A 27,494-nucleotide genomic window follows, 5' to 3' on the forward strand; every position below is an offset into this window, starting at 1 on the left:
CCTATTCTGTACTTTTCATTTCCATGACTTACTTATTTTGTAACTGAAAGTTTTTCTCTCTTAAACCCCTTCACCTCAAATGGACCCTGGGTATCCTATCCAGGGATGGTTTGCTCAGAGTTCCCCACGGTGATGGAGGGAAGGGAAGCTCTTCAGTGAACATTTGACAAGGTTCAAGTTACAAAAAGAAATAGTTTTTCACTGGCCGAGCTCAGCTGAGTGCTCCAAAACGGTGATGGTGGTGGTGGTCACGAAGGAAAAACAAAGTAAATGAATCTACTCTAGGCTCAGGTATGGTTGATGTAGTGTCTAAAACAGTTTGACAGTCCACTGAAGGGAATAGCCTATGACCCCCAGTACCCACAGAGCTCTAATAATTTAACAACAAATTTATTTAAAACCAACAGAAAAATAACAGATAGAAATATAAATCCCTGACAGAATAAGGGAGAAGCAAACCAGTACAGTACAGAGATAGACACAGCCTAGAATGTAGGAAATATCTTATATATAAATTATACTAGTTATTACCAAAGCTATCAATTTTGCACAAACCACAGATTTAAAATTTTTCTTTCTTTCTTCCTTCCTTCCTCTTCTCTTCTCTCCTTCCTTTTCTTTTCTTCCTTCCTTTTCTTCCTTCCTTCCTTCCTTTCCTTCTTTCCTTCTTTCCTTCCTTCCTTCCTCCCTCCCTCCCTTCTTCTTTCTTCTTTTCTTTTCTTTTCTTTTCTTTCTAATCTAAGCAAGGCCAGGCCTACTCACTGGTGCTTAGCTAAATATCAGTTAACTATTCAAAACGGCAAGTCGACACTTTTTTTTTTAATGTTTTATTTATTTTTGAGAGAGAGGGAGCACAAGTGGGGGAGGTGTGTGGGCAGGTGGAAAGAGGATCAGAAACAGGCTCCATGCTGACAGGAACTCACAAACTGTGAGATCATGACCTGAGCTGAAGTTGGGCACTCAACCAACTGAGCCACCCAGGAGCTCCCAAGTCAACACCTTCTAATAGATTTCCAAATAGACTTAGTCTATGTCTTTCAAATCCACTTTCTACAATTTCTTGGTTCTAGTGAGTCCAAAGAAGATTGGAGTGTAAAAAAGGTGGAAGAATCAAGAATTAAGACCTAGCTAATGGGTTTCCGAAGATACAGAACCTTCCTAAATTAAAGTTATGCTCTATTATTTGAGGACAGAGTAGAGGCTGACAATCAAAAGATGGTCCTTATTATTATTAGAGTTCCTGTATGTCACATTAAGTACACAAGTTACACATAATTCTCTCTTCATACCAACTCTGCAGGTTATAAATTTTGCAGTGTCAGAAAAGTTAAATCATTTGCTCATGGTCATACAGTCTATAATGATACAGCCAAAACTTTAGCTTTGACTCTGAATCTTCCACTCTATCACTGGAGTTGAGGGAGAACAGATACACTGTATTGACTCAAGGGTATTTCAGAGCTTTAAGCCTACACAGTCAAGAGGCTCCTAAAGTGCTAACAACTTAAAATACTTTTAAGAGTGAAACCAAGTCTGTGGAACAGCAGCAAGAACAGAATCTGAGGACACAGAAGTTAGCAACAAATCTATAAACAGTGACAAGCTAAGCATGGAAATAGACTTTTATAAGAATATGGTATATCCTCTTCCCTCAAAAAGTTGTTTTTGTTTTAAAAGTAATTCGTTTTATAGCCAAATTATGGAAAGAGCCTAAATGTCCACCAACTGACGAATGGATAAAGAAGATGTGGTTTATACATACAATGGAATACTACTTGGCAATGAGAAAGAATGAAATCTGGCCATTTGTAGCAACGTGGATGGAAGTGGAAAGCATTATGCTAAATGAAATAAGTCAGGCAGAGAAAGACAGATACCATATGTTTTCACTCATATGTGTATCCTGAGAAACTTAACAGAAGACCATGGGGGAGGGGAAGGGAAAAAAAAGTTACAGAGAAGGAAGGAGGCAAACCATAAGAGACTTAAATACTGGGAACACACTGAGGGTTGACGGGGGTGGGGGAAAGGGGAAAGTGGGTGATGGGCATCGAGGAGGGCACTTGTTGGAATGAGCACTGCGTGTTGTATGGACACTAATTTGACAATAAATTATAAAAAAACAAAGTAATTTGTTTTAAATAGTCATAGTTCAGGGGCTCCCGGGTGGCTCAGTCAGTTAAGTGTCCGACTTAGGCTAAGGTCATGATCTCGTGGTTCATGAGTTCGAGCTGCATGTGGGACTCTGTGCTGACAGCTCAGAGCCTGGAGCCTGCTTCAGATTCTGTGTCTCCCTCTCTCTCTCTGTCCCATCCCCACTCATGCTCTGTCTCTGTCTTAAAAAAAAAAACCAAAAAACATTAGAATAGGTTCAGCTAACATCCACCATCACATCTAGATGCAAAAAAAAAGAATGAAGAAAAAATTTTCTCCTTGTGATGAGAACTCTTAAGATGTATTTATTTGCTTAACAACTTTCCTATATGTCATACAGTAGTGTTAGCTACAGTCATGTTGTACATCATATCCCTAGTACTTATTCATTTTTTAATCGGAATTTTTTTAATATATATATTTTTAAAGATTTATTTGTTTTTGGGAGGGAGAGCACAAGCAGGGAAGGGGCAGAGAGACACGGGGGACAGAAGATCTGAAGCGGGCTCTATGGTAACAGGAACGAGCCTGATGGGGGGCTCGAACTCATGAACTGGGAGACCATGACCAGAAACAAAGTCAGACACTCAATTGACTGAGTCACCCCAGTTCCCCTATTGCTGGAAGTTTGTACCTTTTTGACTACTTTCCTCCAATTCTCCCTCCCTTCTATGTCCTCTTATAGCATTTCTTATCCAATCCTTTATTAATCTTTCATATGTATTTCACTTATATTTGCCCTGCAAACTCTATCCCTACTACCTGTGTTCTACTTGAGAAAAAAAAAGTACTAGCGCTTTACTCATATTAGATTAACCTGTGGCATCCAACACAGTAGTTTACAGACACAATATTGAATTTAACTGACTAAAACAAAAAATTATGACTCAAGACTCTATCCCATCAAGTTTTATTTTCTTTACAACATTGATCAGAATCTGAATTATCATGTTGATTTGTGGGTTTCTGTCTCTTGCACTTGAACCTAAGTCCCTAGTCCTTGTCTTAGTCACTACACTCTTTCCAATACCTACAAAGTGACAACTGAGCACACAATGCTTGCTAATGAATCATAAAATTTGACTTTGTGTATACTTTTAAGTACTAAATTGAATATTCCCTACCACTTCCAAGAAAAAAGACATAACTGCATTTTTCATTCCTGGGAACTGTGCCAAAAGATAGAAAGTCAAGAGGGGCGCCTGGGTAGCTCAGTCGGTTAGGCGGCCGACTTTGGCTCAGGTCATGATCTCGCGGTCCGTGAGTTCGAGGCCCGCGTCGGGCTCTGTGCTGACACCTCAGAGCCTGGAGCCTGTTTCGGATTCTGTGTATCCCTCTCTCTCTGACCCTCCCCCTGTTCATGCTCTGTCTCTCTCTGTCTCAAAAATAAAAAATTAAAAAAAAAAAAGATAGAAAGTCAATAAATAAAAATTATAGTTTTTCGCCATACTTGCAGTCTCCTTTTGTTGCTACTAGATAGCATTCTTTCATCTAAAGCAAAATATTTGAAAAGAAGAAAGCTTAAACAGCTCAGACTACAAAAGTAAAATAATTAAAGTACCCTCTGATAAGAACAGTGATTAAGAATTTAACCAGGAAACCTGTTTAAATACTGAAGCTTTTTTCCCCCTTAGAATCAATGATCAAAAGATGATGATTTTCAGACACTTACAATATGACCTGCATCACTCTTAGAACAAATGATCAAAAGATTAATCTAACCACATATATAAAATCCTGTATCTCTTCCCATTTAGACAAATTATAAAATGTTCAGGTAAAGGGAAAAGTAAATAGTGGACAATGAGTACATTCAACTACAATCTTTTAATTCTATTCTTTAATTTTTTTTTCACTCATCTGTTTCTCTCAAACAGAAGAACACGGATTCTGACACTGCCTGTGCTTGGAAATTATACTACTTGTGACCTTGAGCAAATTTTAGTTAATTAACTTCTGTGTATGAGCTTCTCAATTGCAAAATGAGCAAATGAGCACTTACTACATATGGCTGTTGCAGGAATTAAATAAGATCTTATAAATAAAAAGCTCAGTGTCTGGCATATAGTAAGCTCTCAAAGTTTATAGGTATGGTCATCATCTCCCTAAAATGACATATAGCAAACTCTCAAGAACAGTGACTATGATGTAAGAAAATTAGGGACTAAAAAAAGGATGAGTCATCACAGCTGGAAGACTCTTCTTCACTGGTCTCTGACAAGTACTGGAAGGAATAAACATTTACTGAGTGCTTTATGTGGCAGGCACTATGCTGGGCTCCTAACAAATACTAACTACTGTGGCAGATGACTGCCACAGTCATGGCCCCATTGAATCATACCACTCTGATTCCCTCCCACATGATCTCTGGATTTGTTCATGTGACTTGCTTTGGTCAACGGAATACTAGCAATATGTAGCATGCTGAGGCTTGAAATGTGCTTGCACACTGAAGCTTGCCCTCTCTTGCTGCTGGGAACCCTGCTACCACCCTGGGAACGAGTTTGGATTAGTAGCTTCCTGAAGGGTGAAATGAAAGTAGCCACCCAACTCTGAGGCCCCAGATACGTGAGTAAGGCTATTCTAAAGTAGAGGATCTAGACAATCCAGCCCCAGACAGGCCAGCCCAGATCATGGGAACATTTCAGCCAACCAATTGTGAGAATAAGGTTTATTGATTTAGGCCACTTAGTTTTGCAGGCAGTTTGTTATTCGGCAAAAGCTAACACAACCACCCTATGAATATAGATAGTGTTTCAGTTTTACAGATTAAGAAAGAAGGTTCCCAGAAACAACAGTTTGGCTCCAAAGGATTTTCTACCAAGCCACTTCTGCATGCCATACTCTGAAGTTCTCAATAAAAAAGGGATCTCTGTAAAGCAGTACCTTTCCTCTATTCCAGGAATCAGCACACTATATGGCCTGTGAGCCAGATCTAACTTATCTCCTGTTTTTGTATGTATGGTCTGCAAGCTAAGAATAATTTATACATATTTAAATAATTTCAAAGTCAGAAGAAGACTTTGTGATATGTGAAAATAACAAGATATTCAGGTTTCAGTATTTATAAATAGAGAACTATTAGAATACACCCGTGCTCATTCATATACTGTCTATGGCTGCTTTTGCACTCCAACAGCAGAGTTGGGTTGCTGCAACTGAAACCATATGAACTACACAGTCTATAATATTTACTATCTGGCCCCTTATTTTAAAAAAAGTATACCAACATCTGCTCAGAATTATTCTCTTGGCGTATGTTTTTAATTTAAACAACAAAGGATTCTTCCTGGCCTTTAATGATGAGTAGATTTTATTTGTACTTTTGTCACTCCTTTTCCTTTCACCAAAAATTAGTTTAGCTTATGTCATTTTTCCTAGTTCTTCTTAACTTTAATCTTGGATGGTCTCTGACTTCATCTAAGAAAGACAGATAAACCTCATTTTTAAAATACTAATTAAGAACCATAGGTCAAATGAATTCCACTTACACACCATACTACTGGCCTCCAAGACAGCTTGGAAAATTAACAGACTACAATTTTATCTTATTCTCAACTAATTCAAAGTATCTATGAAGAAAGTTGTTTATTAAGAACTGATCTTATATTGGCCAAATGAAACAGATCCCAAAAGAGGTAAACAAAGATATAGGAGAGAGATTTTATTCAGAAGAGGCTCTAATTTCTCAGACCTAAACCCATGTAATAACCATGTAGAAATGAATTTCCCTTTTATTTCTAACAGGGATTTCAGGACAGAAGTAGCTATACATAGTCTCTCCTTTTTTTGTGATATTAGTCACTAATATTCTCTTGCCACAGGGAAATAAGAATTTCAAAACTACTACTGTTCTACTTCACCATCCTGCTACTAACCAAGTTCAATGAGATACAAATTGAAGTAAATATCTGATTTCCTTTTATGTTAGAAAAGAGGTGAACCTCACTTTATTTACCAACTCCCCATTTTTATCATTTTTCTTACCTCCACAGTAATGACTGTAAGTCCTGGGGGGAGATTCAGCTTACTGTTTGTACTTGGCATTAATGCAAAGGATCAGTAAAGAAGTTGCCAGAGACTAACCACCCTCACCCCCAATATTTAACATTCAAAGACTTTTGAGTGGCATTAGACAGATGTTCCTATTGGTTAAAGCAATTTGAATGCCTTTAGAATACTGAAGAAAATGAGTAAGTATATATGATCAGTCTAAACTTTACTGAACTATTTTGTTAAGTCCATACAGAAATACAACATAATCTTTATAGGTGATTTAAATTAAACTTGCCTAGAAAAAAAAAATATTTTCATTTATTTTTGTGACTATAGGGATTTTTAGAGTATAAAAACAATTTCCCAGGATGGCCTAATTTATTATTATGCAAGTAAATAAGGATTCTAAATTTTAACTCCTGAACTAGCAATGACAATCCAGGAGTCAGTAGGGTTGTAAGTATGGGTCTTTGGTACATACAACAAACACTATATATATCTAAAGAAGGTAGTTTCACTTTAACTTAGAATTCCAAAGAAAGAACAGCTGTTCCAAACAGTCTTTTTTTCTTTTTTGTATTAAAAATTATATCATCAACATTCTAGGGTCACTGAGAACTAAAGATTGAAAACAATTTTTGGATGTTGTTAAAGACTCTCTTTGGCTGAGAACCAGAAATTGTGACCTTAAAAGATCAATAGTGGGGCACCTGCCTGTCTCAGTTGTTAGAGCATGTGACTCTTGATCTTAGAGTTGTGAGTTTGAGCCCTATGTTGGGCGTGGAGCTTACTTAAAATTAAAAAAAAAAAAAAAAAAAAAAAAAGATCAGTAGTGTAAGCTGATCAATAGAAAGCCTACTTTCTGAAAGAGTTATGATACGAATTTAACCAATACATGTTGCTAAAAATTCTATACTATCTTTGCATCTAAATAGGAAGCCTTCTTTAATCCTTTCCTACTAATTTATATTTTTCTCTGCCTTCAAAAGATTTCTAGTCAAATAACCTGTTCCCAAAAACTTCTCTTTGATTAATCCCACCTGGATCAAGTCACTGACATCCAAACATGTATGCTTAAATAAAAATAACTAAATCTGGGGTGCCTGAATGGCTCAGCTGCTTAAGCATCAACTTTGGCTCAGGTTATGATCTCATGGTTCACGAGTTCAAGCCTGCACAGAGCCCACTTTGGATCCTCTGTTCCCCCACCCCCTGCCCCCACCTCACCTCTCCTCTGCTTGGGCTCTCTCTCAAAAATAAATAAACATTAAAAAAATAACTAGATTTGGTCCTCACTTATATCTTTTATGTTCATTCTACCTTCTCAATATATTTAGTATTTCTCTTTGTCCTCAATATTAATGCAGTTTAATTAATTTTGCTTCACTAATACCATTTAGGCTAGCAATATAAAAAAAAAAAGAACCCAAAGATTTAAAAGTTCATTTTCGGGGCGCCTGGGTGGCTCAGTCGGTTGAGCGTACGACTTCGGCTAGGGTATGATCTCATGGCTTGTGAGTTTGAGCCCCGCGTTGGGCTCTGTGCTGACAGCTCGGAGCCTGGAACCTGCTTCGGATTCTGTGTCTCCTTCTCTCTCTGCCCCTCCCTGCTCACCCTGCGTCTCTCTCTCCTTCAAAAATAAATAAATGTTAAAAAAAATAAAATAAAATAAAAGTTCATTTTCTCATTTCCAATTCTAATAAATACGAAGTGCCTACTTTCTATATTATAGGTTTTAATGCTAATTTTCTTTTACTTCATATGACTAAAGCACTTAAAGCATTCCAGCTATAAAGCTATAGGAAATATACTTTAATACAGTTAAAAAGCTTGGGGTGCCTGATTCTCAAGCGTCTGACTCTTGATTTCAGCTCAGGTCATGATCTCTCGGTTCACAGGATTGAGCCCCACGCTGGGTTCCACACTGATGGGGGCAGAGGGAGCCTCCTTGGGATTCTCTCTCTCACTCTCTCTCCCTGGTCCTCCCCCTTGCACACGCATGCTCCTTCTCTCTCAAAATAAATAAACTCAAAAAAAAAAAATACAGTTTAAAGTTTTAGTTGGTTGGTCAGTATTATAATGCCAAATATCAGTTTCTCAGATTAAAAAGAATTCTGCGATCTTTATTTTACAGAGCAGTTCTAAAAATAATACTGAACAATAGTCTCTTATGCTCCCTAACCAGATAACACTTTGTAAATTTTAAATCTAAGTAGTATGGGGATAATATTTGGGAAAATCTGGCTATAAATGAAACTCTTCTGGAAAACAGTGTGGAGGTTCCTCAAAAAATTAAAAATAAATCTAGCCTATGACCCACTGCTAGGGATTTACCCAAGGGATACAGGAGTGCTGATGCATAGGGGCACATGTACCCCAATGTTTATAGCAGCACTTTCAACAATAGCCAAATTATGGAAAGAGTCTAAATGTCCATTGACTGACGAATGGATAAAGAAGATGTGGTTTATACATACAATGAAATACTACTTGGCAATGAGAAAGAATGAAATCTGGCCATTTGTAGCAACGTGGATGGAACTGGAGAGTATTATACTAAGTGAAATAAGGCAGAGAAAGACAGATACCATATGTTTTCACTCATATGTGTATCCTGAGAAACTTAACAGAAGACCATGGTGGGGGGTAGGGGGGGAGTTACAGAGAGGGAGGGAAGCAAACCATAAGAGACTCTTAAATACTGAGAACAAACTGAGGGTTGATGGAGGGTGGGGGAGAGGGGAAAGTGGGTGATGGGCATTGAGGAGGGCACCTGTTGGGATGAGCACTGGGTGTTGCATGGAAACCAATTTAACAATAAATTATTTTTAATATTAAAAAACAAAAAGAAACTCTTTGGTACAGTTCCAATTTTGCTATTTCCACTGATTTAATTTACATAGGGAAAAAGATCTATCAGTGAAAGGTCAGAGATTATTTGGAAGAAAATACAGTTTATTATTTTCAAAGGGAAAATTCATACAAGGCTAGCAAAGAAATAACTTTCTCCAGCCTCAGAAAAAGTGAATAGCTTTTTAGGAACCAGTAGTTTAACCAGTTTATGCAAAACCAATTAGAAATGATGCACATCGGGGCGCCTGGGTGGCGCAGTCGGTTAAGCATCCGACTTCAGCCAGGTCACGATCTCGTGGTCCGTGAGTTCGAGCCCCGCGTCAGGCTCTGGGCTGATGGCTCGGAGCCTGGAGCCTGTTTCCGATTCTGTGTCTCCCTCTCTCTCTGCCCCTCCCCCGTTCATGCTCTGTCTCTCTCTGTCCCAAAAATAAATAAAAAACGTTGAAAAAAAAATAAAAAAAAAAAAAGAAATGATGCACATCTATGTATTTTGATCTAAGAAAATATCTAAACCACTACTAAGTGAAAAAGCAGACTGATATATTTTTTTTAATTAAGTGTAGTATAGAAAAAAAGAAAACTATGCACTAATTTTTGACAGTGATTATCTCTGAAAGAGCACTTGGGAAGTGCACTCTAGGCCTTCACCTTTTATAATTTTCTCTGATACATATGGATCTTTATGGGAGAAAAAGCAGATTTTTAAAAAAATTATAAAGCTCAGTCTTAATAGGCAGAGCACACAATTTTTAAAGTTCATGTAAAGACTTTAGTTTTTTACAGAAGTTTTTAAGATTCACAGCAAAACTGAGAGGAAGATATTGAGATTTCCCATATACCCCTTGCTGCCCCACATTCATAGCCTCTCCAATTATCAACATCCCCCTACCAGAGGTACATTTGTTACAAGTGATGAATCTACACTGACACATCATTCTTATTTGAAGTCTGTAGCTTACATTAGAGCTCAATCTTGGTGTTATACATTCTATGGGTGGACAAATGTATATGACATGTATCCATCATTACAGTACACAGACTATTTTCACTGACTTAAACAGCCGCTGTGCACCACCTATTCACCTCTCTCCAGCTCCACCTCAGTCACGGGCAACCACTGATCATTTTACTGTATCCACAGTTTTGCCTTTTCTAGGTCATAAGTTAGAATTATACCATATGTACCCTTTTCAGATTGGTTTCTATTACACAGTAATAGTCATTTAAGGTTCCTTCTGGTCTTTTCACGACTTGATAGCTCATTTCTTTTTAGCACTGAACAATACTCCATTATGTGGATGTACCACAGTTCATCCATTCACCTAGGAAAGGACGTTTTGGTTGCTTTCAAAATTTGGAAGTTATTAATAAATTTATTAATTTATTAATAAAGTTATTAATAAAGACCTACACATTCATCTGTAGGTCTTTGTGGACATTAGGTTTTCAACTCCTCTGAGTAAATACCAAGGAGCATATAACTTTTGGAAAATTCGGGGTCACCTATCCATATCATGAGAATTAAAATGAAAGCATATGGTACACTGCCTAGCATGCAGGAAAAGTTCAATAAATGCTAGTATACTCTCAATTCTGCAATGCCTTCTAATGCTACCAAACAATATACTAAGCCAGGCCAGTATACTTAACCATTAGCTAGTAGTTTATGTTTATTCCATCTCCTTCTTTCCTGTCAGGTGCCACTTCTTACTGTCAATATACCTACTTTTTAGAGGTACCCCCTCACATCTGTTGCTTCAAACTCCTGTGAACTCTTAGAATATCTTGACTGTACTTATAAAATGTCTGAAAACAAGTTGCCCAAAGTCCACTCTAATTTTAAAAGACAACCAAATACACAATTATATTGATTCAATTTTTCAGATTCTCTCAAACTCTAGCTCTATCCTTCAACTGAAAGATGACTCACAAATCTAAAATGTGTATTTGTTGTGTGGTTTTCACCTTATTTTTCCTGATTTAATTTTCCAATTCCAGGGTAGGGTGGAGAAGATGGGTTTATGCTTAACTTAAATGCTTAAGTTCTAGATCACCAACGCTTCACTAAACAATGATAATTAGCATTAGCTTGTGTAGCATTTTTTAGAAGACCACGTACAAACGTGGATGGCTATCTTCAAAACCAAACAACTGTCTTTCTTAGTGAATTAACTGTGGGGTTTCTTTTCAAAGCTACAACTGAGAAATTTGATTCCTGGTTACAGTGTCCCAGGCAATTATTGTAGCCTCACATCCACTATGGATATCTCTCATGAAACAATCCCCCCTTCCCCCACCAAACTGCACGGTCCCCAATATGCACATTCAAATACTAATAAGACACTGCTATCAAATGGCAACATTATGTAATACAGATTTAAAAAATTCACATTCATTGTATCATTTCATCCTGTGTGGCAAACCTGGGAGGGGCAGGGGTCCATTTAATAGATGAAAAAAGACAAAAGCATGAAGAGTTTAAAATACTTGCTCAGAGCAAGTAAAAGGCAGAATCCAAAACCAAGGAGGCAATGATACAGTTCCAGTGAAAGAAATTACAGTGATTTTATAAATCAGTTCTATCTGAATTTAAAAAAAAAATTGTTTTTTACAGTAGGCTCTATGCCCAACACAAGGGCTGAACTCATGATCCTGAGATGGAGAATCAGTCAGTCTTTACCGACTGAGCCAGTTAGGCACCCCAGTTCTACCTCAATTTAAATCCTACCACTTACTACTTGTAAGACTGGAATGGAAGCTCCATGCCTGTTTTGTTCACTGCTGTATTTCCAGCATCTAGAACAGTGCAAGTACACAGGAGATCAGTATATGTATGATAAACATTACAAAAAAATCACTTAATTTCTTTGGACCTCTGTTTTCCTCATCTGTAAATGGAAACAATAAGGTCTTATCTGCTGGTATAATATGTACATAAAGCATCTGGCAGGTATTTAAAATTAATAGACCTGACTCCTAGTTTAGGGTTCTTTACATAAGACCACCATAACACTCTCACTTCTTCTGTAGGCTCTAAAGAAGTAGCTGAGAACAAATGTCTGTACAACTGGTAGGCAAGCTGGGCGGTAATCAGGATGGAGGAGATAAAGAGCTAAATCCTTCCCTCAGTCAAGAAGTCAGCTGTTCTCTTTACTATTCTGCCATAGCAATGACAAAGATCTTCTAGAAGAATCTGTTAGCTGATTGCTTATTTCAAAACAGAAAGTCTTGTTGATTAGGGAAGCACCTAATCTATACTTATAAAAGGCAACAAGAAAGAGGGGAGGAATACTGAAAGGTAAACGAGACAAGAAGAAAAGAATACTGAGGTGAAAAGATCCAGAATACCTATACTTATTAACTCAACCTAAGAATGGCCTCTGTCCCATTTCTCTGTAACTCAGCATGTTCTTTCCAGTAACTCTAATTCTAGAGGATGAAGCAGTCTTGAAGACCACTAGTAAGTATTACCAGAGACAGAAACAAAAGGTTTATGTCATTAATAAGTAGAAACAAAAGTTAAAAGCAAAGGGAGATGGTACTACAAATGGTACCATCAAGAAAGTGAAAAGACAACTCCTAGAATGGAAGCAAATATTTGCAAATCACATAAAGGACGTGTACCCAAAAACACAAAGAACTCTTACAACTCAGTAATAAAAAAGATAAAGAACTGAATTTAAAAATGGGCAAAGAACCAGAACAGACATTTCTCCAAAGAAGACACATAAATGATCAGTAAGCACATGAAACAATGCTTAACATAGTCATTAGGGAAATGCAAATCAAAACTGCCACAAGATACCATTCCACACCCACTAGGATGGCAAAATAAAAGAGGTGGACAATAACAGATTGTGCACAGATATGACTTGGTGAAGATGTGGAGAAACTGCAACTCTGATACACTGGTAGTGGGAATGTCAAATGATGCAGTTGCTCTTGAAGTGTGGAGGTTCTTCAAATGCTAAACACAGAGTTACCATACCGACTTAGCAATTCTACTTCTAGGTGTATCCCCAAGAGAACTGAGAACATATGTTCACACAAAAACTTGTACATGAATGCCTATAAGAGCATTATTTAGAATAGCCAAAAAGTGCAAACAACCTAACTATCTGTCAACTGATGAACAGACAAAATGTGATAGATCCATACGGTAGAATTTATCATTAAAAATAAAATACTGATACATGCTACAATGTGGATAAACCCTGTACACGTTACACTAGGGGAAAGAAATAAAGTTACAGAAAACTATGTATGATTCCAATATAAAAAGTTTTAATGCAAATAAAGATTACTATGATAAATATTAATGACTAGACAATCACAAATGCTTAAGACTTCAGGAAAGCAGCAATAATTCAATAATTTTTAACTTAGTGCCATAGATAATGTCATTTAAAATTTTTTATATGAAAAATTCATTCTTTTCTTGAAGAGCTGCGAAAAAGAGAACTTAGTGGAGTGTATAAAACTCAATCCTCATGTTATCAAAGGAGCTTACTAAAACTCAGGAAGAAATACATGCATATTTTAAGTATTAGGTAACACAATGTGGACAAAGTAGATGATCTTTAAGTTTTTTTTTTTTTTTAACATTTATTTATTTTTGAGACAGAGAGAGAGAGAGAGAGAGAGCGAGCATGAATAGGGGAGGGTCAGAGAAAGAGGGAGACACAGAATCCGAAACAGGCTCCAGGCTCTGAGCTGTCAGCCCAGAGCCCAACGCGGGGCTCGAACCCACGGACCGTGAGATCATGACCTGAGCGAAGTCGGACGCTTAACCGACTGAGCCACCCAGGCGCCCCTAAGTTTTTTTTACTCTGAAATAAAGATGGAACTTCCATATAATGGAACATTTTATACAGTGAATAAAAAAGAGAAGAAAGTTGTTTCATAAAGCAATGGACTGATCTTCAAGATATTTTAAATGAAAAAGGCATACAGTATGTTACCTTTTGTATTAAAAAGGGGCAGGAGATTGTGTGTGCTTACGCATATATGTGTACAAGTACCTAGGCAAGCACATGTTTTTGGTCGTTTGTGTAAAAATTAGCTTTGGAAAAATATATAAGAAACTGCTAACACTAGGGCTATATGTGGGGAGGGTAAGAGAGTACTGGGAGGACAGAAGACAGGAAGTTTTCCTCAGTTTACCTTTTTGTGTATTCTGAATTTTGAGTAATGTGAATATATGGGTATCAAAAGGAAAAATTAAAAGTACTTTACCTTGCACCATTGTTCCTAATGACTTCCACAGTTTCTTCAACAAAATATCGATCCTTGACATATGCAAAAATATCATCACAAATTTCATGTAAGCGTGAACGATGGGTAAGGTTGGTCAAGTATAAAACTGGAATAATTAGTGGTTCTGGAAAACTCTGAAGATTCTGTCTTGCTTTTTTCTCTGACTCAAGTGCTTCCTGATAGGTCAGTCCAGGTCTACCCGTCACAGCACAACTCCACACAAGACTGTTGCACAGAATGGTTCGTTCAAAAAAGTCACTGATTAAAAAACAAAAACAAAAATCCATTCATTACCTATCATTTCACAAGTTTTACATTAAAAGCTGATAAAGGATTATGCCTTCATTGTAAAATTTTACAGAGAATCATAGAACGAGGGTTTAGTAACTGGTCAACTTACACATTAATACAAACCTAAGAAAAAGTATATTTAAACTAGACATTTATATTTTGCAATTTAAAGGTACATTCAGCCAAAACTGAACTTTGATTTCCATCACTTTTGAAATTGGGAGTAAACTGCAAATAAACTCAATCTTTCTTTTTTCTTCTAATATTAAAGGTGTTTGTTCCAAAGCAGCCAAAACACTAGAGACAATTTAAGCACTTAACCATGAACTTTTAAAAGCTTTAACGTAATAGTGAAAAACTGGCAAATCTAAACATCTAATGATGAGAAAGGTTAGGTAAATTACAGTACTTTATGTAATGAACAATCATAGTCATTAACGAGTATGAGAAGAGTTCTTAAAAAACATGTTTACCAGAAAAAAAAAAAAAACTTTCCAGTTTGATTCCCTCCTATATTTTTGTAAGTTTTTAAAAATGTTTTATTTATTTTTGAGAGAGAGCACGAGTGGGAAAGGGGTAAAGAGAGATGGGGACAGAAGATCTGAAGTGGGCTCTGTGCTGACAGCAGCGAGCCCATTGGGTTCCAATTCACAAACCCTGAGATCATGACTTGAGCCAAAGTGGGATGCTCAAATGACTGAGGCACCTAGGCACCGCCCCCCCACCTATATTTTTGAAAGTAAAAGCTTACTAAAAATATATATATATGGTCCCACTTGCATCAAAAAGAAAGAAGGCATGCAGGCAGGCAGGCAAAGAAAGATAACCTAAAGAAGCATAAAAGACTTCTAGAATGTTCTACAAAAATCCAGGCAAGAACTACAGAGTAGGGATGGGCCTGGGGGACCATTCTACTGAGTGCTTTTCTGCACTGTTGGAATTTCTTAATATGAGCATTTCTTTTCAAAAATTCTATCAGTCACTTTTAAAATGTGAGAGATCCATAATATGGAAGGATCTCTAAGGTATGTTAAGTAGAAAAAACCCAAATCACTGAATAACACAATCTCATATACATTAATCAGAATAACAAAAATGTGTATTTATACAAATACTATAAACAGATGTTCATTATGGAGAAAGGGAGGGACTGCAAAGGAAGGAAAAGGAAAATTTGTTATTCTAAATATTTCTATATTGTTTGAATTTTTATAAGAAGCATGTACTTGTATTATTTTTTTATAATCAACACATTTTAGAACAGAGAAGGTTATACATACGTAAAAGGGGTAACAATGGTTGCCTCTAAGTGGTAATATGCAAGTAAATGTTTTTCCCTCTCTATACTTTGGTGTACTTTTCAATAATTATTTGTGACTGATACAATTCACTATTCTCTAACTTTTTCTCCTTCCTGAAATCTCCCTTTTCGTTCTGTCATCATTCTAAAAAGTATTAAGACTACTATATGTTTACTTCCTGATTAGTATATCTGTAGAGGTTATCCCTAGTAGTCTGATCTCCAAACAAGATTTGAGGTAATTCCATTAACCTGGTTTCATTTGTATATTCGTCTGCAGAACAAAATTGAAATCTATGGAAATAAAGAGAACTAATCCTATCTTAATATAAATGGGATCTAAAGAGGTTACCTGCATACATCAAGTTACATGATTTTAATTTAGTACAAAAAAGATTCTTTTGAAGTCTGCACCTTTTAGTAGAGGAGATAATGGATATATACCATTAAAATTAAAATTACAAAGTGATTAAAAGACAGAAGCAGATATCTTTTGGGAGTTCAGAGGAAGGGAAGGAGGAGAGATAGGCAAAAAAGATCAAGAAATACCAGAACGGATTTGAGGAAATAGTGTTAAAAAGTTAGGTTGTAAAGGAAAAGTAGAGTTGAAGAAAGAAATGTCAGAGAAAACAAAGATGAATGTAATCTGGTTCTCATAATCAAGAAAATCTATGCCAAATAACTAATTTATTAGCTAAGAAATTGACAACAGATATACCCAATAAGTGGTTATAAATGGTGCAGAACAAAATGAACGAATGGATGGATCTTGAAAGAGCTCTTAAGTTTTACTTCCTAAAAACACAGTTCACTTAGAAAGCTTTATATAAGTTGTCAATTTTTTCCTGTTGGAACAAACATATCTGTAAGACTCAGCTTACCAAGCCAACACACCTGTTGTGTACAACACACCTGTTGTGAATGTGTACAATTAGCACATGATGTACGTAAGGTATACTTTTATTAATTTAAACCATACTTAACACTACCTAAGTAAAACATACTTCAAATCTAGGTATCTTACATTAACTAGTCTCCAAACCAGAGCTAATAGAAACAGAATGCTAGCCACACATATAATTTTAAATTTTCTAGGGGTTGCATTTAAAAAATTTTAAAGAGAAACAATCTTTTTATATATTAATTAATTTTATATATTTAATCTAATACATCCACAAATGCTTTATTTCAAATCTGTAATTAATTTTAAATTCTTCAATGTGTAAATATTTTAAATTCTTTTTTTTTTTGTACTAAGTCTTCAAAATCCAGTATATATTGTGCCTTTATTGCACATCTTAATTCTGATTATCAAGTTCTTAATAACCCCCATGCCAAGTAATGGCTCCTGTGTTGGACAGCACAGCTCTAGCTATAGTGATTAGGTATCTGGTAGGTCATGGGGTATTTGGTGTCATGTCAGGGAGACAGGGTACTGAGCTGCGATAAACACTATTTAGATGAGTTGACATTGTTCAAAATACCAAAGAGAGCAATGGCACAAGTGCCACAAACCTCCACTAAACTTGTTACCATGCAGAAAAATAGGATCGTTAGTAACCATTGTTATATATACAGCTGTCTTTCTATACTCAGGTTTCCACCTCCTCTGGCAAAGTGTTTGTACTATTTGTTGTTCCTGTGTCTATCTACTCTGCAAAGTTGTTATATTACAGTCCCGCTGTGCACAAAGATCTACACTCAGGAAGAGGGTGACCGAGTACACTACACAGTGGCCGTTTTAAAGCAAGCAAAAAAAAAAAAAAAAAAAAAAAAAAAAGCCCAAGGGCTATTTCTCCCTATCCATCACCCCCTAGCAGCATGGCACCAGCATGGCACCATCTCTGACATTTTACACCTTCACTTTTTCACACTGCTGTAATTCCACTCTTCACTCATTTTTCACACACATTCAAGTATGTAGGATTTTGTTAATAATAGTGAACTCCTGGGGGTAGGTTACAGTGACTCTTTAATTTCTATACTATAAGAACATAAAATCATGAAAATTTTATAGGAAGCACATTTTTCCATTGTGAGCAAAAATTTATAAAGTACAAAATCCTGTTTTATATGAATATGTTTAGGCAAATGTAGATTATTACGTCTCCAATTTATTAGTACATTAGTACATTCCTTCAACAATCTTCTTTACCAGAGATGAGCATACTACTCGCCTGGAGGCCAAACCTAGCTTTCCAACTGTTTTTGTAGTTTTACTGGAACACAACCACACCCATACCTTTAGGTATTGTCTATGACTGCTTTGTCACTAACTCCTATGGAATTGGATAGGTACAACAGACACTATGACCTACAAAGCCTAAAATGTGATTATATCTGGCCCTTTAAGAGTTTGATGACTTCTGCTCTTTTTCTTTCTTTCTTTCTTTCTTTCTTCCTTTCTTTTTTTTTACTGGAAGGAGTGACAAAGAATTATAGTCATCTTCAATGCACAATTCCTGCCTGGAGAGCATTTTCATTCTGACGAGTCATTAATAAGAACAAAATCCTCTGCTTACTTTTATAGTACATCTGATGTTGGGAAGAATTTTCCACAGATTACTTCTGGTCCCCATACATTTTTTTTTTTTTAATTTACATCCAAGTTAGTTAGCATACAGTGCAATAATGACTTCAGGAATAGAATCCAGTGATTCATCCCCTGCATATAACACCCAGTGCTCATCCCAACAAGTGTCTTCCTTAATGCCCCTTGACTTTTCCATTATTTCTTAAGGAAAACTTGCTTCTGAGTTAGCAGGTCGACTATTGGCAAGAACACACCTCTAATTAATGTAAATTCAACCAATTCTATGGTGAACAAACTAAGGAACAAAGAGCAACATACTGTTAAAACTTACAAGGTTATTTGGAAAACTAAAAATCTAGTAGAATAAGATTAAGAATGAAGTGACATATAGAATGGCTAAAATTCATAACACAGAAAACAAAAGATGTTGGTGAGGATGTGGAGAAAGGGGAGTTCTCTTACACTGTTGGTGGAATGTAAACTGGTACAGCCACTCTGGAAAACAGTATGGAGTTTCCTCAAAAAGTTAAAAATAGACTACTCTATGATCCAGGAATTACACTACTAGGTATATACCTAAAGGATACAAAAATACTGATTTGAAGGAATACATACACCCAGATGTTTATAGCAGGATTATCAACAAAAGCCAAATAATGGAAAGAGCCCAAATGACTCTGATGAATGGATAAAGAAGAGGTAGTATGTATGTATTACACACACACACACACACACACACACACACACAGGAATATTACTCAGCCATCAAAAAGAATGAAATCTTGCCATTTGCAGTGACATGGATGGGACTAGAGACTATTATGCTAAATGAAATATGTCAATCAGAGAAAGACAAATACCATATGATTTCACTCATATGTGTAATTTAAGAAACAAAGCAAATGAACATAGGCAGGAAAAGAGAGAGACAGGCAAACCCTAAAACACACTCTTAACTCTAGGGAATAAACTGAGGGTTGCTGGAAGGGAGGTGGGCAGGGGATGGGTTAAATAGGTGATAGGTATTAAGGAGAGCACTTGTGACAAGCATTGGGTGTTGTAAGTGATGAATCACTGAATTCTACACCAGAAACTAATATTACACCGTATGTTAACTAACTGGAATTTAAATAAAAACTTGAAACTAAAAAAAAAATAAAAAATAAAAACAAAAAGAATGAAGTGACATAAAAACCAGAAGCCAAATATAATTTAGAAAAGGTAAACACGAAGTGTACTCTACTTAAGGGACAAAACTGTATCAACTAGACATAAGAAAGACCCAGCACAATACTGCATAAAAGATCTAAAGGACATAAACTCCTCTGTCCATAAAAATAATTAGTATAGCTGAGCAATGCAGCCACAGGTTAAAAACGAACATAATTCCTGATTTAAACAGCATGCAATATACAAGAGATGGAAAAGTACAAATCATAAACTTAGAAAAGTAGTAACTGCTGTTAAGACAGGATAGATTGTTGTATTAATTTCTTCTACTGACAGGGTTACAAAAGCAGGAGATTAAGAGATCTTGGGCATGGCTGACTTAACATGCCTTATGTTATACAGAAAAAAATCAGCTAGATGATTCAGCTAGATGAAAATTACATTTATTACATTTATCCACAAATGGTCAGGGGAAAAATTAGATTAATTAAAAATATAATGTTTACTTTTAAAAAACATTTAATGAAATATTACTCTGCAGTTTACTTAGCACTGCCTCAGACTTAGATAATGACGCATAAGGCAGACTCCTGAAATCTGCTGATGCACCAAGGTGGGGAACAGCAATAAAGGCTTTTTGTATCTAGAGACTAAAATCTTAAATAGAAATCAACAAAAGTGAAACATTATGGTAGCTTAACAGAAGTCCTAGCTTAACAATAATGAATGTGAAAAAGACAAATTTTACGTGAACTGCAACTTCACACTTCTAAGAGTTTTTATAGTTTCCTTAGCTTAAAAAGTATCTTTAGAGCACCCTCTGCTAAAAATGTCATTTTTCTCCATTCTGTGTCTTGATAGTTCCATCTTTCAGGACCCAACTCAGATGTTCTCTCCTTATTTGAAGGCTGTTATCAGCTCCATTTTCTATGCTCCCATTACACTGGCTCCATAGCATATATGTGATTTATGCCATTGTGTTATACATTCATTTCTCACTAGAGGGACAAATTATCTCAATATCTCCAGACTCTCCAAAGCATAGTGTCAAAGAGTAATAAACAAATGTACTCTCCACTGGCAGTCCACATTTATTTCTGTGTGTATCTAGATAGAGAAAAGTACACACATATGAATGTGAAGGAGAGGAAGAGTGTCTGAATCTCAGCTTACCACTTGCAGAATGTGACTCTAAGTTACACAACCTTACTGAACCTGGTTCCCCTCTATAAAATGGGGATATCTTCCATGAACAGTTAATATGAACATTAAATACGATAATAAGATAATACTGGTTGCCCAGCATATTGTATGTACATGCAATAAATAGTATCAATTCTAACTGCTCAGGTACCATATTTGCAAAGAGATCCTAGAAAAATACACAGAATAACTAGTGTGATAGAGGAACAATGTCAGAAGAACAAATAAAAGACTTGAGAATCTTTGAAGAAAAAGTTTGGCATTGGTAAGGGTAGGAAGAGGGATTAGCTGCAAAAAGATAACCAACGAACTCCCAAAACCCAACTAGGATGACCCAAGCATAATATCTTACCAGCTGCTCAGTGGTAGGCTGTCTGCAAAGAGGGTTGAAGGTATGCAGCCTCCTTAGAAATATGACTTGATACTTGTTTCTCACAAGAGGTGGAGTTTATTTCACCGCCTCTTTAATCTGGGCTAACCCCTCGAGATTAGCTTTGACCAACATAATACAGAAATGACACTGAGAGACTTCTGCTCTCACCCTGTTGGAACCCTGAGACCAGCACCTAAAGCAGTCCATATTAGTCTATTTTTTTCATTTTAATTTTTTAAACATTTTTTCAAGTTTATTTTGAGAGAGACAGAAAAAGTGCGAGTGGGGGACAGGGGAGGGAGGGAGAAGGAAAGAGAGAGAAAGAGAGAGAGAGAAAGAGAGAGAGAGAGAGAGAGAGAGAGAGAATGAATCCCAAGCAGGCTCTGTGCTGTCAGCACAGAGCCCAACATGGGGCTCAAACCCTTGAAACTGCAAGATCAGGACCTGAGCTGAAACCAAGAGTCTGATGTTTAACAGACTGTGCCACCCAGGCGCCCCCATGTTAGTCTTCTGAAGATGAAAGACCACATGGTCAGAAAAGCCATCCCAGTATTGATATATCATCACATTGTACACTTTAAATATCTTATAATTCTATTAGTCAATTATATCTCAATGAAGTGAGAAAACACACACACAGGAAAGAAAAGCGATCCCAGCTGAGGTCCCTGACCTATGACTGAGGCTACCTCTTACTCTAACCAGCCTCAGCCTAACCTTCAACTGACTATAGCTAAATGAGCACAGAGACCAGCAGAAACCACACTGACAATCCACAGAATAGCGAGCAAATAAAATGGACGATTATTTTGGACCACTAAGTTTTAGGTTGGCTTGTTACACAGTAACTGATAGACATATTCTGCCTGAAAAAAGAATGTATTAACACAAAACATGGTAGCCTACTAAGTGGATGAAAAGTAAAACTCAAGGGTAGCCTGGGTGGCTCAGTCAGTTTAATATCCGACTTTGGCTCAGGTCATGATCTCATGGTTTGTGGGTTTGAGTCCCATATCAGGTTTGCTGCTGTCAGTGTGGAATCCACTTCTGATCCTGTCCCCCCACCCTCTTTCTGCCCCTCCCCCACTCGTTCTCTCTCTCTCTCTCTCTCTCTCTGTCTCTCTCTCAAAAACAAACAAAAAAGTAAAACTCAAAAAGAAAAGCATTTAGGAATCTGTTCTACCATCTAAGAAAAAAAAGACTCCTGGACCCAAATATCTGGAACATGTAGCAGATTTACTTCTAAAGGGGAGCTGAAAATCTAATTTGAAGACAATAGTTATGAAGATTACCCAACTTTCCTTAAAAACTTCATGCTCACGGGGCACCTTCGTGGCTCAGTCAGTTAAGTGTCCGAGTTCAGCTCAGGTCATTATCTGTCATTATCTCATGGTTTGTGGGTTCTAGCCCCGCATCAGGCTCTGTGTTGACAGCTCAGAGCCTGGAGCCTACTTAAGATTCTGTGTCTCCCTCTCTCTCTGACCATCTCCTGCTCACACTCTGTCTCTCTCTCAAAAATAAATAAAATATTTTTTTTTTTAATTTTTTTCAACGTTTTTTATTTATTTTTGGGACAGAGAGAGACAGAGCATGAACAGGGGAGGGTCAGAGAGAGAGGGAGACACAGAATCGGAAACAGGCTCCAGGCTCCGAGCCATCAACCCAGAGCCTGACGCGGGGCTCGAACTCACGGACCGCGAGATCGTGACCTGGCTGAAGTTGGACGCTTAACCGACTGCGCCACCCAGGCGCCCCTAAAATATTTTTTTAAAAAAAGACTCCATGCTCACTAAACGGCCTTCAGATAATAATCAGATTCCATGCATAGCTGGTCTGTATGGACATCTTCCCCCCACTGTAAACTAATGGATCCTAGTCTATACATTTAATATCTAAAGCTTAATCACTGGGCATATGGCAAAGAAGTCAAATGTCTGAGCAGACAACAGAAAGTGGTGCCTATGGAAAGATGTAGGCAGCAAGCTTGAATTCGAAGCAGGGCCCTACGTTCTTGTTGCACATTTCTGCAAGCTCAACAAATAATAGGAAGAATTCTCCCTAATATGTATCATGCAGACAGTAAATAAGAATATAAACTCTAGAGTCTTAGGGGAGTGAAAAGTCTAATCTCACCAACTGTTAGATACATGGTTTTTGACACTGATCTTAGACTTACTCTCTTTATCCCAAATCCAGTTTCCTCATCTGTAAACGAGGGTTGCTGAAAGGACTGAATTAACAAATGAGCTGATGAACCATGAAAATCGGGTGCTTTATAAACCAGTTAAACACCTTTCAATGGAAAGCCAGGTTGAAGCATAAGCTGGTCTGTCACTGACAAAGAGATTCCTACTTTTTGTATGAAAAGTGTAATTCACTCAAAGATGGTAAACACATTCCAATACCAAGGGGCTAAATAGCTAAAAAAAAAAAAAAAAAAAAAAAGGTAATTTTATTTAGGAGATTAAGTCATTGGGTAATACAACAAATCATCTTCCTAGCCTACAAATCCAGAATTTCTAGTATTCAGATCTGACTGCTTCATTTTTAACAATTCACAGCCCAAAATAAAAACAAAATTGTCAGCTAACCAAATTACAGAACAAATTTTTATCTTATCTAATAAACCGAAGTACATGCTTTATTCTGTTCTTTGCCTACAAGCTCAGTTTTATTTTTTGTTTTTTGGTTTTTTTTGTGTGTGGTTTGGGGGGGATAAAATCTTTTTTTTAAGTATAATTGACACACAATGTTACATTAGTTTCAAGTGTTCAACTTAGTGATTTGACAAATTTATACATTATGCTATATTCACTACAAGTGTAGCTACCATCTGTCCCATAACACTGCTATTACAGTATCACTGTATCGCATAGTTTTTTTTAACCTATTTTTTCTAGATTCCACATATAAGAAAGGTCATTGGTCTGACTTATTTCACTTAAACAAGGTTAATCCATGTTGTCTTCAATGGCAAGATTTCATTCTTTTTATGACTAATATTCAATTGTGTATATACCACAATTTCTTTATCCATTCATCCACTGATGAACACTTAGGTTGTTTCCATATCTTGGCTATCACAATGCTGCAACGAACATGGGAGTGCATACAGATTTCCAAATTAGTGGGTTTTTAAAATTTGGATAAATATGCAGAAACAAGAGTTGTTGATCATTTGGTAGTTCTATTTTTAAGTTTTTGAGGCACTTTCATACTGTTTTCCATAGTGGCTGCACCAATTTGCATTTCTACAAACTGCACAAGGGTTCAGTTTTCTCCACATCCTATCCAGCAACTGTCTAGTTGACAATAGTCTAGTTGATGCTAGTCTTTTTGATAATAGCCATTCTAACAGGTTTGAGGTGGGATCTCACTGTGGTTCTGATTTGCATTTCCCTGATTAAGGGTATATAGTGTCTTTTAATGTACCTGTTAGCCACCTGAAGCTCTCCTTTGGAAAACTATTTATTCAGATATTCTGCCCATTTTTTAGTCAGGTTTTTTTTCTTATTGAGTTGTAGGAGTTCTTTATAATTTGAAAATTAGCCCCTTATTGGATATATAATTTGCAAATACTTTCTCCCATTCAGTAGGTCACCTTTTTGATGTTTTCCTTCGCTGTGCAGAAGCTTTTTAGTTTGATATAGTCCCACTTACTTACATTTGCTCTTGTTGCTTCTGCTTTCAGTGTTGGATTTAAAAAAATCATCGCCAAAAACTATGTCAAGGAGCTCACTGCTTAGGAGCTTTCTTCTAGAAGTTTTATGGTTTCAGGTCTTACTTTCAAGTCTTTAATTCATTTTGAGTTTATTTTTGTATAGAACACAAAAACAATGGTCCAGTTTCATTCTTTTGTACCTTAGCTTATCATTTGCCTACAGTTAATGTGCTATTTTTAATGAGTCTTCTTTACTTATGGAAAGCAGGTCAAACAAGAGTTAGCAATTAGTTAAAGAGCATGTAGTTCAAACAAACAAAAAAAAAAGGGTTTGTACTGTATAATCGCTAAGGATCCATTCTGGTCACAGTCCCTGACTCAAAAAATTCTTGGTCTAGGAAAAGAGAAAATTTGAGGCAACAAATGTATTGTATTAGCATGCAATAATAGATCTTACACTAGATAAAATGGAGGGTTGATCATTGCTGCCTAGGACAAAGGAGAAAATATTAGACTATTTTATCAAGTAAGATGAAGACAGAAAACTATTTAACAATTAAAAGGTCACTGGGAACCTCTACTAACCAGAGTCAGAGGGAAAAGTTACTTTGCACTGTGTTGCAAAAAAAAAAGGGGGGGGGGGCAGGGAAGTGTAGAAACTCTCTTTGAGACTGATTAAAACAGAAAAAGTTATACTTAAGAAATCAAAAACCTGAGCAAATAGGTGAGCATAGTGGTCTTTACACAAATACAAAAGACAAATATATTCATTTAATGCACTTAAAGGATAATCTTCAAACAAATTCACATAAGCCAATTGGTGGCTTAATGAATGAGTGAAAACAGGTTTCCTTCTCCAGACTTGCGCCAAGGGTCAGATTATCATAATACTAAGGATCACCATATACCATACACCATGAATGCAATTTTGGAAAGATCTCTCTGTAATCATCTAAAAGAAAGTATTACAAAATGTAACACAATTAAATGTCAGTCTTCTTCCAATTTTGCCAATTCAAAGTCACAAAGATTAATACCTAAGAACACTAGTAGCTCTGCTTTGTTCAGGGTAAATGATATTAAATATCTTTCCTCCAAAACCAATGGTCTCTCCTGAACTGCTTATAAATTCCAAAAACCCAAACACTTCAGCACAGAGAAAACAAAAACCAAAAAATCAGCTATTTAGAAAAATCTGTTAATGTTACAAGGCTACAAAGGACACAGTTCTTATAATATTAGTGGAAGGTAGTAGGTTTGGGATACCAAAAAATGTATTTCAGCATTTCAGATTTCTCCATGATTATAGTAAGTCATCAAGAACCAAAGTATATAAAAAGTTTAATTCAAAAAGGATACAGCCATAGTCATGCTCCCTTCTGAAGTGAGAAAAGCTTCTTAAAAAGAGAAGATTGCTCATATCAAGGGAGAAAAGTTTGAAACTTAAGCCGGTTTTCCATTTTGTTGGCACTTTTAAGTACAATTGTTTTTAATTGGGAATTATTACCAAGGATTTTAACTTAAAATGAAAAAAAAAAAAGTAAAGAAAGAAAAAGGAAAGAAAGAAGAGAGACATCATCCTTGTCAAGTTACCTAATCCAAATTCACTTAAGTAGTTACAAGAGTGAATATTTGAGTAACAAAACAAGTCTGTACAGGAGCTGAGTTAAGATGTACACTCCTATATAAAAGTACTGTCTGCTGAAAAACTTCTCTAGATATAACATGTTCATGTGTGACTCTTGCTCTGGAGCCGAAGAAAAAAGAGAAGCCTTACTTAAAATAAAAGCTCAAAGGAACTGACTTTTCTAACTTCACTACTCATTTCTCAGACAGGTGCAGACTTTGCCTAAAGCCCTCCCTTGATCACAAAGCCCCCACTCCGAAAAGGTGCCTCCTACACACAATTTATTTGGTTGCTATAACACTTGGTTTCTAAGCCACAAAGAGATTCCTTCTGAGTGGAGAGAATAAAGGGAGCATAAGAAAAAGGGAGGATCAGGCTCCTTCATTGACTGACCAATTCAGGTTCTCACTTGGAGATCCTGTTTTAAACACACATCTCTAAAACACCCCGGGTGTTTGGTGTCACAGGACAAGGGGATCTCCTGGGATAAACCGGGCGAGGTACTGAAGATTTAGGAGTTGAAACTACACACGCAGCAGCTCCGGATTCTTATCAAAACAATAGCGAGTGGCACATGTCAGACAGCCCACATGCGCAGAGGGATAAAGAGGAGACTGGCTGAGGCTGGAGTTGAACTTGTCTTAACCCCCTCCCCCAACGCCCACCTCCGCCCTCGGGGCTACGCGAAAAAAAGTGATAACTAGGGGTGCCCAGAGCCCGGCTCTCTCCCCCCGTCTTTCTCCCCCCCCCCCCCGCCCCCGCCCGAACCCGACTTCTTCCTCACCAAGGTCTCCCGGGGGCGGAGACGCTGAGTTCTCCGGGGCCGGGAGTTAGTCACCAAGAAGAGGCGGTGACAGAGCGCTCGGCTCGCGTCGCACACTCCGAGGCCTAGCCTCACCGGGCGAGAGCCCGCCGGTGGAGCCCCTCGTGTCCCGCCCCCCCCCCACCCCCGCCCCGCCGGGGAGCCCACTCCCTCTCCGAGTCTCAACTCCGCTCCCTCCCTCCCGTCCTCTCCTTTAGGCAGCTAGCTCCAACGTTCAGTCTCCACTCCCGACCGGGGAAACGACGCCCAGTCCG

The 27,494-nt window shown here is 37.2% G+C and overlaps 1 protein-coding gene across 2 annotated transcripts in view; it reads right to left on the minus strand.

Moving 5' to 3' along the window:
- The window catches only part of BAZ1A (bromodomain adjacent to zinc finger domain 1A), a 134,407-nt gene that overhangs the window by 65,105 nt on the left and 41,808 nt on the right, over positions 1-27,494 (minus strand). For both annotated transcript variants that reach the window (XM_060619488.3, XM_060619487.3), the window contains one exon: positions 14,239-14,517. In XM_060619488.3, coding sequence (XP_060475471.1) covers positions 14,239-14,517 — 279 coding nt within the window. The remainder of the gene's footprint in view (positions 1-14,238; positions 14,518-27,494) is intronic.

Source organism: Panthera onca, chromosome B3 (assembly GCF_046562875.1).
Source record: "Panthera onca isolate mPanOnc1 chromosome B3, mPanOnc1 haplotype 2, whole genome shotgun sequence".
Taxonomy (NCBI): Eukaryota; Metazoa; Chordata; class Mammalia; order Carnivora; family Felidae; genus Panthera; species Panthera onca.